Here is a 13818-nt window from a genome sequence, read left to right as displayed (position 1 = left end):
CAGCGCGGCTGCGCAGGGCTTGTGCGCATCCTCGCCGAAATCCCGGCGGTTGTCTGTGACGTAACTTCCGGCGTGAGCGGCGAAAGCCGGGAGGGCGAGCGAGAGAGGGAGCAGGCAGAAGGCACAGGCAGCAGGCGGGCGGGCGGGCGGACGGCACGAAGGGAGGGAGCGAGAGAGCAGTGAGTGAGCCAGCGAGGGCGGCCGCGTCCCGAAAGCAGCCGACATTCCCGCCTCCCTCTGACCCCCTCCCCGGAGCCCACAGCGCCTCCGGTCTCCAGCGGAGCGGACACGGCCCGGCCCGGCCATGGCCTCGTTGCTGAAGGTGGATCAGGAAGTGAAGCTCAAGGTAACGGCACCGGCCCGGGCCTCCTTACCCCTCGCTTCGATCCCCGAGCAGTCTGACCGGCTCCCCACTCCCCACGGCGTCTTTGTCTCCCTGGGGACACCAGCCCTGAGCTTCCGCTCGGCTCAGCCCAGCCCCCCACTCCCGGGACAGCATCGGGGGAGAGGATAATATGGGATGGCCTTCTGTACCCCGTCTAATAGTGGAGAGCCCGGGGAGACCTCTGCGGACACATGGTGGACTTAAGTTCTTTAGGCCAGTGACAGCTGGAAGTCCCCCAGCCCAGCAGCGTCCCCGCCTCCGGACGCTGCTGCTGCCCCTGCCCTTGGCATCAGGCCTGCCTCGTATCCTGGGCCAGATTTGGATGGTGGTTGACAACGTTTGTGAGCTCACACCTCCCCCACCTACCTGTCTTTTGTCTGCTCTTAAAGTCAGACAGCTTCAGAACAGGGAGGGAGGGAGGGAAGACAGGCGGGTGTTGCCCTCAAGCCCGGCTTCCCTCTCCTGAGATGGAGAAATGGATCCTCAGAAAAAAAGTATTTGCAGTCTGGGGGCCTCTCAGCTTCTCATTACGATTACAAGGTGAGGGGAAGACAGTTGGATTTGGGTTTCCCCATCCTGCCCATACTTCTGTTGCCAGGTACTGACTTACTCTTAGTGAATTGTTTTCTTTATTAATTTTAGGTAGATTCTTTCAGGGAACGGATCACAAGTGAGGTGAGTGAAATAAATAGAAAAATGAATGTTGGTTAATAGTCGGGAGTTCCCCAGAGGAGAGATACCTGTAGAGACAGACTTTCCCACAGTTACTAATTCGGTTGTATTTTCCCTCATCTTTAGGCAGAAGACTTGGTGGCAAATTTTTTCCCAAAGAAATTGTTAGAACTTGATAGTTTTTTGAAGGTGAGAGACGCTTTTCTTTTTCTCAGATTCCCCCATTTTTTTGCCCCCGGTCTTTCTGTCAAATGGGACAAGTCACGTGTTAATTCTGTTTTGTTTTGTACTGTAAAGCGCTCTCATTTCTTGCCCTTTAAATGAAATACTTCTTTGTTCATCTTGGAAAAAAACTAATGTTTTCGGGGTGGGCTTCTCTCTTTCAGGAACCAATCCTAAACATCCATGACCTAACTCAGATCCACTCAGACATGAATCTCCCAGTCCCTGACCCCATTCTTCTCACCAATAGCCATGATGGACTGGACGGTGTAAGTGTCGTATATTTATCTTTGTGTTCGGAAGCAGTAGGTTCTCTGTTCATTATTCCCTGCTCAGTGTGAACATATATAGAGGGGACAGTGGGATTTGGATCTGGGAATGAGGATTCTTACAGATGTTATGACTGAAGTACACCCCCTTTAGATCCTGATTTTCATTTGTAGCATGAAGTGAATATGTTAATGTTACTCTGTTAGAGTGAGTTTAAAAATAGGACAAATAGCTACAGGTTCCCTCAGGTGATCTGGTCTGTCCCCAAGACTCTAGGCAAGACTTTTCTTACCCGTTTCAGTGTCTTGAGTGTTGTTATGGAATGAACAGTTCTTCTTGCTATGTAACTGCAGTCCTAGTCTTTGTGTATCTTTAGTGCCTAGTTTTTATCAGCTATATATCCACATTTTATTATAACACTGATGACACTGTACTGTATTGTTCTTTGTCTGCATTACTGTCTCATTGATAGAACTTGCAATTCTGGAGAGCAGAAACTATCTTAATTATCTTTGTATCCCCAGCACCTAGCATTGTTCCTGGTACATAGCAGGTGCTAAATACATGTTTGTTGATTGAATATCGCATTTCATTGTGGAACCAGCAGATTTGTATTTATTCCCTTAATTATCCTAACTCTGCATTCAGTGCTTCATTTTTCCTGTTTTTTATAGTATCCCCCTGCCCAATTGCTTAATTTTTAAATTTTTTTAAATTTACTTATTTGGCCATGTCGCACGGCTTGTGGGATCTTAGTTCCCCAACCAGGGATGGAACCCAGGCCTCTGGCAGTGAAAGTGCCAAGCCCTAACCACTGGACCACCAGGGAATTACACCTAATTGCTTAATTTGTTATATTTCTTGAAAGGTTGGTCTTCCCAACTAGAGTTTAAGTTGCTTTGTGGCAAGAATCTTTTTAATTAATTAATTAATGGCTGCGTTGGGCCTTCGTTGCTGCATGCGGGCTTTCTATAGTTGTGCCGAGCGAGGGCTACTCTTCTTTGCGGTGCATGGGCTTCTCATTGTGGTGGCTTCTTTTGTTGCAGAGCATGGGCTCTAGGCATGTGGGCTTCAGTAGTTGTGGCACGTGGGCTCAGTAGTTGTGACTCGTGGGCTCTAGAGTGCAGGAGTTGTGGCACACAGGCTTAGTTGCTCGCTGGCATGTGGGATCTTTCCAGACCATGGCTGGAACCCGTGTCCCCTGTATTAGCAGGCGGATTCTTAACCACTGCGCCATCAGGGAGCCCCCAAGAATCTTCTCTTAAAGCCTTGTATGTGCTTAGTAAATTGTGTGTAAATTAATAATGGGGTCGAGGAGGGGATTAAACTTGCTCGAAGGGTAGCTTATGATGGGGATGTAGGTGTCAAGCAGGCTAATTCCCATCTTTTTGTATCTTTAGCCCACTTACAAGAAGCGAAGATTGGATGAATGTGAAGAGGCCTTCCAGGGTAAGAGCTCCCTTCACTGTACCCCACCCCAGCCTTTCGTGGCCTGCAGCCCTGAGATGCAGGATGAATCTTGTGTTCTCCTGGCCAGGAAGCAGGATCTGAATTTATTTCCCAGACGTTAGCATTCCCAAGTCCTCCAAGCATTGTCATTATTTAGCACTGTAAACCTAATTTTCCAGTTAATAGGGAGGGTTTGTCTTAGTGTGGACTGCCAAGGGAGAGAGGTTGGAAGTGGCTACACATCACAGATTTTTCACAGAAGTCACAGTTCCATATCATTTTTTCCTCTTCAGTAATAGTTGGTACATTAAGTCTATAGAGCATGTTTTAATTTTTTTATTCTTCAGAGTTTTGGGATACTTTAGACACCCATTTGCTAATCCATGCGTTCTCTTTTTGATTTCGTTGGGGGTGTCAAGGTTTATAGATAGAGTTGTGACAGATAAAAGGCAGAGGTCATAGCATCTCATGGGTCTGGGAAAGAGAGAAAGGGGTGGAGTGCTATGTCCTGCCTTCCATCCAAATCATTTAACCTTCTTCATGTCCCTGCCAGGAACCAAGGTGTTCGTGATGCCCAATGGGATGCTAAAAAGCAACCAGCAGCTGGTGGACATTATTGAAAAAGTGAAGCCTGAGATCCGGCTGCTGATCGAGAAATGCAACACGGTGAGGCAGGGGCTGACCCCAAATAGCCTGGCTTGAACTATGCAAGATGATGGATATGGGGCTGGAGGCGTGGAGATGATGTGGGAATTGGAAGTCTATTTTGGCTCCTGTGCTCCTGACATCTGGCCCCAGCAGCATGAATTGTATACTTCGTGGCTTCAGTAGAAAAGGCCAAGGTCCTCATATGTATATTTTGGTCTCCTCACCCTCCAGGTCAAAATGTGGGTACAACTCCTGATTCCTAGGATAGAAGATGGGAACAACTTTGGGGTGTCCATTCAGGTAATGTGCTTGCATTAGAAACTGGAGAGGAAGGTTTGGGAGGTAATCTCATCTCCCCTGCTTTTCTGTTTTCCCTTTCTCTTTGGTCTGCCTTGGGGTGATATGGAAGTGACTTTTGACTCAGTTGTTTTTTCAGGAGGAGACAGTTGCAGAACTAAGAACTGTTGAGAGTGAAGCTGCATCTTATCTGGACCAGATATCTAGGTAGGGCTGCTTGGGCTTGGCCCGGGAATTGGGGGCTGATGAGGTGGTAAGCACTGTCCAGGGTCTCCTGCAGCTTCCTCCTCTTCTCTCTCCTTCCAGATATTATATTACAAGAGCCAAATTGGTTTCTAAAATAGCTAAATATCCCCATGTGGTAAGTAAGGGTTTTGTGGGCCGAGGGTGGAAGTGGTAGGACCGGGAGGAGTGGCTGTTCCTGGGAGGAGCCATGTGGGGACAGTCAGGCTTTGGGAACTAGCCTTTTCTCCACCCCGCTCTCAGGAGGACTATCGCCGCACCGTGACAGAGATTGATGAGAAAGAATATATCAGCCTTCGGCTCATCATATCAGAGCTAAGGAATCAATATGTAAGTAACCTTGGTCCCTGCCCACAGTTGCTCTGGCTTCTCTTAGTTCTGGTGACCATTTTCTTGCCACTCTCTGGAGGTTGAGATGGAGGGCGGGGGTGGAGGTAAAATGAGTGGAACAAATTCTGCCCATTAGCCAAGTGTTGAGAGCTATGAGGTCATTGAAGGTATCTAGCTGGGCATCTCCCTTCTTTCTACCTGGATGGGAAAGGGCACAACATAGAATAGGGGTGAAGATGTGGGTGTTAGAGTCAGGCTTAGGTTTAGAACCAATCCTACCTGTAATGTGTGGCCTTGGGCAAGTTTAACCTCAAACTTCAGTTAACACATTAAAGGACCCAGTGCAATTCTTGGTATGTTAAGTACTCAGTAAATGTAATTTATTAGACTCTTGGGCCCTGGATATACCCAGGTGTGCCTGGGGTAGGGCACACCTTGGGCCCTGGATATACCCAGGTGTGCCCTGGTAGTAGGGCAGCCATGCTGAATTCAGATTCAGGTGAGTGAGATCCAGGTTATGTGAGTGATTGCTTGGGAGTTTGTGGCGGTGTCTTATTTTCCTAGTGAGGTAGGGGTACAACAGACATGTGAGTCCATGATTCCTCTTCTCCCAGGTCACTCTACATGACATGATCCTGAAAAATATCGAGAAGATCAAACGGCCCCGGAGCAGCAATGCAGAGACACTGTACTGAGGCCAGGGCCAGGGCCAGGGGACTCTGTGAGTCTGGCTCAAGACCGACATTGCCTTGGTTTGTTACATGACTATCGTGATGGGGAAACTGGCTGGAAGTAGTAATCACCCCTCTCTCTGTTTTTAGTTAGAGCCTAATGAAACTCTCATGTAGTTCTGTGACGTGTTTACCTCTTTTTCAGGCCTCAGGAACTCTTCTATTTCCTTCCCTAGTACCCCACGCCCCCCTGTCCTAATTTCTGGAGACCTCCAGGTTTATGTACGCAGGATATTGGCACAAGAATACTTGTGTTTTTTCTCCCTGGCTTTCTCCTGTGTCTTGGGCTTTGTATATTCTTCCTCTTGATGATCAGTTGGTTAGAAACTGAGGGAACTGGAAGGAGAGTGCTAGGTGTTTTGTAGGAACTGGGGCAGAGTGTGGGGGACCAGCTCCTTTCTTCCTGATGGGAGGTTAGTGTCCCTTGACAGTGAGACGTTGCATCCTCCCTGCCACAGTTGCCCTGGTGATGACTTCGGGTTTCCCATCTATATACATTGCACCTTGAACCTGATCATGACAAGAAACACCTTAGACCTTCTGCCAAGTCCCTAGCTGCTTCAGATGTTTTTATAACTAGGATTTTCACATACACATATGTGTGTCATATACACACACGTACACACATGCAGCACACACATGCCTTCCTACTCTGTTACTTGATGCCCCCCTCCCCCCAGCCCTACCCACCCCCCCAAACCCTGTCTCTGACACACACACACACACACACACACACACACACACACACACACACACACACACACACACACACACACGCGCGCGCACACACACACACACACACACACACACACACACACACACACACACCCACCCCTGTTCAGAAGGTGTTAGGTGTCTTACTTCTCATCCACCAGGGCCCATTGTCTCCTGGTATTGTAGCCTCTTGGTGCCCGAGGCTGGTGAGTTGGAGGACAACTGAAAGATGAGAAGCAGGGGTAGTGGGTTCCCCTTCCTCTGTGATTCGGGTCCTTTGGGGCATTTTTGCAAAGGCTGGTCCTCTGAATCCCGGTTTCCTCTTCCCAGGCCAGTTGTAAATTGGGGTGGGGGTGTCTGCAGCTGTGAGGCCAGATGCTGCTGCTCCTACTGGGTTTTCCCTTTGGGAAAAATGTTTTCTTATTTATAGTATTGTGCTTCCAGGGAAAGCGGTCACTTGTGTGTGTATGTGTGTGCATGCACACACATGCATGTACACATTGTGTGTATGTGGAAATCTGCTGGGCAAGTCAAAACCATAGAAGAGTTGCCTCTTATCTCTCAAATCTTCCAGAGATGTCACTTGTCACAGCTTTTGTGTTAGCCCTCATCAACCCCCACTTCTATTCTACCACTACTGGAGAGTCTGCTGGTGATTCTCTGTGTCTGTTGCTGACTTTTATTCTACCCCCGTCTCTGTCTTGCAGCCCCCAATCATATTTCCATCTGGATGCATCATTTTTCCTCCCAGTGTGCTCTAGAGAAGGAGTTAGGATGCTGTCTTCCCATGAATAGTACTCAGTAACAAACCAATTGCATTTTAGTTGGGCAATGCCCCTACCCACCCTCAGACCCCTTCCAGCTAAAATGTTCCGTCCTCCCACCATGTGTTTCTCAGTTTCCCTTTTTGTTTGTTGGATTGTTCCCATGTCCCTCCTCCTCACCTTACCACCCTTGGATCGTAATGTAAAATTCTTTTACCATGTCAAGAAATTATTAAAAATACAGGTACTTTGACCTCTTTCTAAAGCTGCAGACCCTGATGCGATGCTCTGGTGTCCAGGAACATACCCACACTTACGTGTGTGCACATTGGGATACCCACCTCCTCATATACCTCCAGCCACCCTATTGGGTGTCTTTATACCAACTGAGCTGCCTCTTTTCTCTGGAATAATGGAAAGGCTGAGGCTTCTGCCTATCAAGAGGCAAGGGTGGGTCCTTCATTTGTCTTCAGTCTGAATTAAATGAAAGTTAGCTCTTTCCAAAGCTAAGCTGCCTTCTACCCTCACAAGATCCCAGCTCCTTCCTTCCTTCCCTCCCCAGTGATACCCATGAACTGCCAGTAGAGGCCGCTCTAGTTCCGTGTGTGGGGAATCACCTGGTTCAAGGCACACCCGACCCCGTCATTTTCTTTGCTCTATACTAAAAGTTCCTTCTGAATAATGTCTTAAGTTTCTTGCGGAGATGCCAGGGACCCCTGGTTTTTGGTTTTCAAATGAATTGGAGGGCTATCTAGGACCTTAGCTCCCTCTGAAATAAAGTTTCCTTAACTTCCACCTTGCAGAGGAGCATTCTGGTATCCAATGATCTGGTATCTGTTGTCTCTGCAGAAAGGGATTTAAGGTCTTGAACAATGGAGGAACATCTGCCCTATTCTGTTTCAGAGATCCTTACCAGTAGCTGACAATTTTTGAATGCCTGCCCGTGCCAGGCTGTTAAGCACTTTACGCGCCTGATCTCATTTACTCTCCGTGAATCTCTGGGGTAGTTTTATCCCTTCTTTATAGGTGAGGACACTGAGACTTACGATAAGTAACTCCCCTCAGGTCACACAGCTTAGGGACCTGCGATTGGTGTACAAATCTGACTGCTGCGCCCAGGCCCTCACCACTCCTTTCTCACCGACTAGACGGAAGAGGCCTGAGACTACAGATCAAGGGCTTGGTCTTAGGCATGTGGCAGAACACAGTGCTTACTGCTGAGCTGGGCAGTGGATCCTGGAAATACTGGAGGGGAGTGCCTGCCAGGAGGTAGGAAAGTGGACAGTTAGAGTGGCTGCATGTAGTACATGGGACTTGATTGGGCGTCTGAGATTTGCATACTTCCTCAGACCCATTCTGGGTGGAAGGTAGAGTCTAGTGTATATACAAATGCCCTCTAATCTGGTCTAAATGATGGAGATCGGTAGTGGGTACTGACCGTGCTGCTGGGAGGAGTTCAGGGATGGGGAGAGGCTATGCACGTGGAAGTAGTACCTTGAGCCAAACCACAGAACAGAAAATTGGAGCAGAATTATATAAATCAAGGTCAGAAATTTCCCGTCCAACCCACAGGGTGGAGTTTTCACTATTCCTATCCATCCTACTGAATATAAACCCTGATTTGATGTCAGTAAGCAGAAGGAGCAGCTGGCGGGACTCTCATTTCAGCTCTCAGCAGTCACCATGAATCTCAAGGTAGTCCTCGTGTTCCTGGCACTGTCCCTCATTACTGTCTTTGCCCTGGCCTATGTCTTGCTGACCAGCCAACGTAGCTCCAGCCAGCCTCCCCGCTGCCCCTCTGTATCCTACAGTGCCCAGCCCTGGACACACCCTGGCCAGAGCCAGCTGTTTGCAGACCTGAGCCGAGAAGAGCTGACGGCTGTGATGAGCTTTCTGACCCAGAAGCTAGGGCCAGGCCTGGTGGATGCAGCTCAGGCCCAACCCTCAGACAACTGCATCTTCTCGGTAGAGCTGGAGCTGCCCCCCAAGGCTGCAGCCCTGGCCCACCTGGACAGGGGGAGCCCCCCGCCTGCCCGGGAAGCACTGGCCATCGTCTTCTTTGGTGGACAACCCCAGCCCAATGTGACTGAGCTGCTGGTGGGGCCACTGCCGCACCCCTCCTACCTGCGGGACGTGACTGTGGAGCGTCACGGGGGCCCCCTGCCCTATCACCGACGCCCCGTGCTGGGAACTGAGTCTGCCCAGATGTGGAAACATTTGAAAGAGGTGGAGCTCCCCAAGGCACCAGTCTTCCTGGCTTCTGTCTTCAACTACAATGGTTCCACTTTGGCCGCTCTGCACGCCACCCCTCGTGGCTTGCGCTCAGGGGACCGTGCTACCTGGATAGCCCTCTACCATAACATCTCAGGTGTTGGGATTTTCCTTCACCCTGTGGGGCTCGAGCTACTGCTGGACCACAGGGCCTTGGACCCTGCCCGCTGGGCTGTCCAGCAGGTCTTCTACCTTGGGCACTACTATGCAGACTTGGGTCAGCTGGAATGGGAGTTTAAGGCTGGCCGGCTGGAAGTGGTTAGAGTTCCTCTACCCCTGCCAGATGGGGCCTCATCGCTGCGATCGCGGGTCTCCCCAGGTCCTCTTCCCCCTCTTCAGTTCTCACCTCAGGGCTCCCGGTACAGTGTGCAAGGGAACCTAGTGGCGTCCTCCCTTTGGACGTTTACCTTTGGCCATGGGGTGTTCAGTGGCATGAGGATTTTTGATGTTCGGTTCAAGGGTGAGCGAGTGGCCTATGAAGTCAGTGTCCAGGAGTGTGTTTCTATCTATGGTGCCGATTCACCCAAGACAATGATGACCCGATACCTGGATAGCAGCTATGGACTTGGCCATCACAGCCGGGGCTTGGTGCGGGGAGTGGACTGCCCCTATCAGTCTACCATGGTGGACATCCACGTATTAGTGGGCAAAGGGGCAGTCCAGCTGCTCCCAGGGGCTGTGTGTGTGTTTGAGGAGGCCCAGGGACTACCCCTCCGCAGGCACCACGGTCACCTTCAGAGTCATTTCTATGGTGGTTTGGCTGGCTCGGCCCTTGTAGTCAGGTCTGTGTCCTCTGTAGGCAACTATGACTACATTTGGGACTTTGTATTGCACCCAAATGGGGCGCTTGAAGGGCGGGTCCATGCCACGGGCTACATCAACACAGCTTTCCTGAGCGGGGGCGAGGAGAGCCTCCTCTTTGGGAACCGCGTTGGGGAGAGAGTGCTGGGGGCGGTGCACACGCATGCCTTCCACTTCAAGCTGGACCTGGATGTGGCAGGTGAGTGCCCAGGGGATGAGGATTGAGCATTGGGGTGGGCCAGAGGGAAGGGAGACCCGCACATCAAGCCACATCAAGCCGGAAGAGGCAAGAGGGTGGCGTTCCAGCACCACAATTTATTGTGGCAACAGCAGGGACTGATCTGACTGTATTCAACTGCAGTCAGCCTAAATACTGGGCTTATTGGGTATTTGGCAAAAGGTAGAGAGTGTTCCCCCGCCCAGCCCCTCTGACCCGCTGCAATTGTGAAACCAGATGTAATGGCTGCGCTGTACTAGCTGGCTGCCTTAGCCTGTCTGTGGGTGGTGAACTTGCCCTTGCCCTGCCTGTCTGAGGCTGGACACGGCTGGAGCTGGGGCTCTGAGTTCTTCCTCATTCTGAGAGTCAATGGAGGTGGGGGAAGCTGGGGCCTGAACAGAGATAGGGAGTAGTCTGTGTAAAGAGCTTCCTGAGAGTGGAGGTGGTCCTGGGGCCTGAGAAAAGGAGGTGCTAACTGGGGGCTGCTCCGCAGGATTTCAGGCAACTGAGATTACAAGACAGGGGCCCATCCACCTCCTGGGGAGGACCATCCCATTCCTGCCAGCACGTGTCATTGCAGTGGGCTCTCTGGTGACATGGCAGGCATGCAATAGGCTTGCTGCAAGTGTAGAAAGGGATTTCTCAAGTAGGGCTCTAAGCACAAAGGGGACCTAAAGCTCCTGACAGATTTTTGTCCAGAACAAAATAATTAACTTATCAAGTTAGACTATTAGGCCCAGAAAGAAAATTAGGAATCCATCAGACCCTCTCCATTTTTCAGTTACGGGAACTAAGGAGGGTGGGGGGAGATGGGTCAGGAAGTGGCTGTCCAAGTATAATGCACTGTAGCTCAGCATATTTCTTGTGAAACATTTCCATATTCTCTTGAGTATAAAGATGGCGTGTGTGTGCATCTGTGTGTGTGCACTGTGCGGGTGGAGGGGAGAGAGCTAAGAAAACAGCATGATTGAAATGCTATTTTAAATCATGCATTTTAACTAGGTTATTCTTGGACATATTTGGAATATGACTATTTTCTGACTTGAAGTTTTCTTTCCAGCATTTTGGCATTGAAGAGCCTTGTCTTAGGACATAAAATCAAATCACATTTATTGGACCAGCGTGCAGCACAGGCTGGTGCTGTGGGCCAGAGAGTCTGTGTCAGGCCCCTGCACACAGGACAACTGGCAGGGGCACTGGCTTCAGGAGAGTTCCCTGTGTGCCAGCACATTCATATGAGTCATGCCAAAAGGAACTAGCAGTCCGAACCTGCAGAAAGAGTATAAGTGTTCCAGGGATCTCCCAGACAATTTAAAGATATAAATCTACTTCCTTGTAAAAAAGACAAAGTGATACCTGCCATATTGAGAAAAAAAATCAAAGTCTCAGAGCCAGGAGGAGTATGCAGGGCACCACGGAAGGGGACTGGGTTTTTCCATCCGGCTTCTCCAAGACAAATATCCCTTTCATAGTTAGAAGAATGTTATTAGCCACCTGTGTGTGCTTTCACATTTATAGAGCTCAGCCACAGAACAGCTTTTCTTATGCCCATTGTAGCGATTCACCGAGTGAGAATCAGAGAAGCGAACAATTGGTCCAAAGTGTATTGGGTAGACCAGCGCCAATAGAACTTTCTGTAATGATGGAATGTTACATGTCTGCCTTGTCCAATATGTTAGCCGCTAGCCACATGTAGCTGTTGAGCACTTGGAATGTAGATAGTGTGACTGAGGAACTGAATTTTTAAATTGAAAGAGCCACTTGTGGCCGGTGGTAACTGTGTTGGACAGGGCAAGTTCAAAGAAGGCGGGCTAGCTCTCAAGTCCAGACCTGGCTCCCAGCGCAGAGCTGATGAGCTCTGCTGTGGTGAGCAGAGCTCTGATGAGCTCTGCTCTCCTTTGTCAGGCCAGTGCAGGGGGCATCACGGAGAAAACAAGGGACCTGTCTCACCTGCTGTGGCACTCCTCTCCCTCCCCTCACCCTGGCAGGGCTGAAAAACTGGGTGGTAGCTGAAGACGTGGTGTTTAAACCTGTGGCAGCCCCTTGGAGTCCGGAGCACCAACTGCAGCGCCCACAGCTGACTCGGCAGGTCCTGGGAAGGGAGGACCTGACAGCTTTTTTCTTGGGGGACCCCCTTCCCCGCTACCTTTACTTGGCTAGCAACCAGACTAATTCCTGGGGTCACCAGCGCGGGTACCGAATCCAGATCCACAGCCCTCTTGGCATACACATGCCCCTGGACAGCGACATGGAGAGGGCCCTCAGCTGGGGGAGGTGAGGAGGGCCCTGGGCACTGGGTGGTAGGGAAGGACTGGTCCCCTTCCCATCCCAGCTCCTGAAGACCCCAACTCACTAACCTCGATCATTCACCCCTGGACCTCTTCTCAGATCCAAGTAGATATGGGACGGGAATGGTCTCACACAGAATCTGATCCAAAGGATTTCTGGGCTGAAAGGCCTTTGACGTTTTCTGACACCACCTTCCTACAACATTCCTGGTCAGATACCAGCTTGTGGTGACCCGGAGGAAGGAGGAGGAGTCACAGAGCAGCAGCATCTATTACCAGAATGACATCTGGACACCCACTACAGCCTTTGCTGACTTCATCAACAATGAGACCCTGTTAGGAGAGGTTGGTAGCCCTAGGGGCAGAGGAAAGGAGCTCCCCTAAGCCTGGTGTCTTGGCTGCCCGGCCCCTGGCTGTAGGATGGAGGGAATGGTAGATTTCCAGTTCTTAGATTAGGGGCCAGCCAGGGAGTTCCCTGATGACCAACATGGGTCATCCCTCCTGGGGGTGAGATTAGCCCTGGGACCACCCTACAGCTTCTCACATGGATTACCACGCCTGTTATTTGGGCCTGCGGCTGGGCAGAGGTGGAAGCAGGGCTGAGACTGGAGATTGGGGATTGTGGCTGAGGGGGGGTTCTCTGGGTCTCACCTCCAGAGTCTCCAGTTCTTCCTCTTCCTGCAGGACCTGGTGGCTTGGGTTACAGCCAGCTTCCTGCACATCCCTCACGCTGAGGATGTCCCCAACACAGTGACTCTGGGGAACAGAGTTGGCTTCTTGCTCCGACCCTATAACTTCTTTGATGAGGACCCCTCCATCTTCTCCCCTGGCAGCGTCTACTTTGAGAAGGGCCAGGATGCTGGGCTCTGCAGTGTCAATCATGTGGCCTGCATCCCCCACCTGGCGGCCTGTGTCCCGGACCTGCCGCCTTTCTCTTACCAAGACTTGTAGCCCTGAGTGTGTGGTGGGACATGGGCAGGGCGGAGAGGGGGTGCCAAGACATGTACGTTCCTCTCTCTGTTCCCACTTCCTGCTCCCCTGACACTCGACGCTTGGGAAACCGCCTCCTACCACGTAAACCCCCATATATCCTTTGGTTAATTCTTATTTCCAGTTCATTTTTTAAAAATGATGAATTTATACAAATGACGTTGATATTAAAAAAGCTAAAACACCACAAATCCTACCACTCAGAAAGAGCATTCACATTTGGTGAATGTTATACCAGACATTTCTTTAATGCATGTGCATTGAAGTGGAAGAATAGATAGAATTTTGTAAGAACTGATGGTGTGTGTAATTTATAATAAAAAGTATTACAAGACTTTTACTTGGATTTCTTCTCTTTGACTTTTGGAAGTATCTAGAATCCCCCAGAGATATTAAGGACTCTGGCCAAGGAAATTAGCCATGGAGGAGAGGGGGCAAGGGGGACAGACCTGGCCAAGAAATGCTGCTTGGGAAGCTGAAGAGCTGGGGGTGGGGTTTCCTTGGAAGGAGGACAATAGTTCCAAGT

General features: G+C 50.3%; 2 protein-coding genes across 5 annotated transcripts; both read left to right on the top strand.

The window, feature by feature from the left end:
* Nucleotides 1-6990, top strand: PSME3 (proteasome activator subunit 3). 2 transcript variants are annotated; one of them, XM_004282843.3, is made up of 11 exons: nucleotides 1-346; nucleotides 1028-1060; nucleotides 1184-1246; nucleotides 1444-1548; nucleotides 2950-2998; nucleotides 3552-3664; nucleotides 3878-3946; nucleotides 4083-4150; nucleotides 4250-4304; nucleotides 4430-4516; nucleotides 5131-6990. In XM_004282843.3, the coding sequence occupies exons 1-11, from the start codon at nucleotides 305-307 to the stop codon at nucleotides 5209-5211; spliced, it is 765 nt and encodes a 254-aa protein (XP_004282891.1). In that variant the 5' UTR covers nucleotides 1-304; the 3' UTR covers nucleotides 5212-6990. The 2 variants fall into 2 exon arrangements, with proteins under 2 accessions (XP_004282891.1, XP_033266655.1); XM_033410764.2 differs by lacking the exon at nucleotides 1184-1246.
* Nucleotides 6991-7143: 153 nt separating this feature from the next.
* On the top strand, nucleotides 7144-13632 carry AOC2 (amine oxidase copper containing 2). 3 transcript variants are annotated; one of them, XM_049701690.1, is made up of 5 exons: nucleotides 7144-7994; nucleotides 8298-9996; nucleotides 12003-12288; nucleotides 12518-12647; nucleotides 12987-13632. In XM_049701690.1, exons 2-5 carry the CDS (start codon nucleotides 8409-8411, stop codon nucleotides 13251-13253), a joined length of 2271 nt encoding a protein of 756 aa, XP_049557647.1. In that variant the 5' UTR covers nucleotides 7144-7994; nucleotides 8298-8408; the 3' UTR covers nucleotides 13254-13632. The 3 variants fall into 3 exon arrangements, 2 of the variants coding, with proteins under 2 accessions (XP_049557647.1, XP_049557648.1); XM_049701691.1 differs by having other exon boundaries at nucleotides 7144-8420; nucleotides 8537-9996; XR_007473349.1 differs by having other exon boundaries at nucleotides 7144-9996; nucleotides 12403-12647; nucleotides 12987-13003.
* The last annotated feature ends 186 nt before the right edge of the window (nucleotides 13633-13818 follow it).

Source organism: Orcinus orca, chromosome 19 (genome assembly GCF_937001465.1).
Source record: "Orcinus orca chromosome 19, mOrcOrc1.1, whole genome shotgun sequence".
Lineage (NCBI taxonomy): Eukaryota > Metazoa > Chordata > Mammalia > Artiodactyla > Delphinidae > Orcinus > Orcinus orca.
Note: the sequence above shows the minus strand (reverse complement) of the source record. Positions and strands in the feature narration are given on the sequence as shown.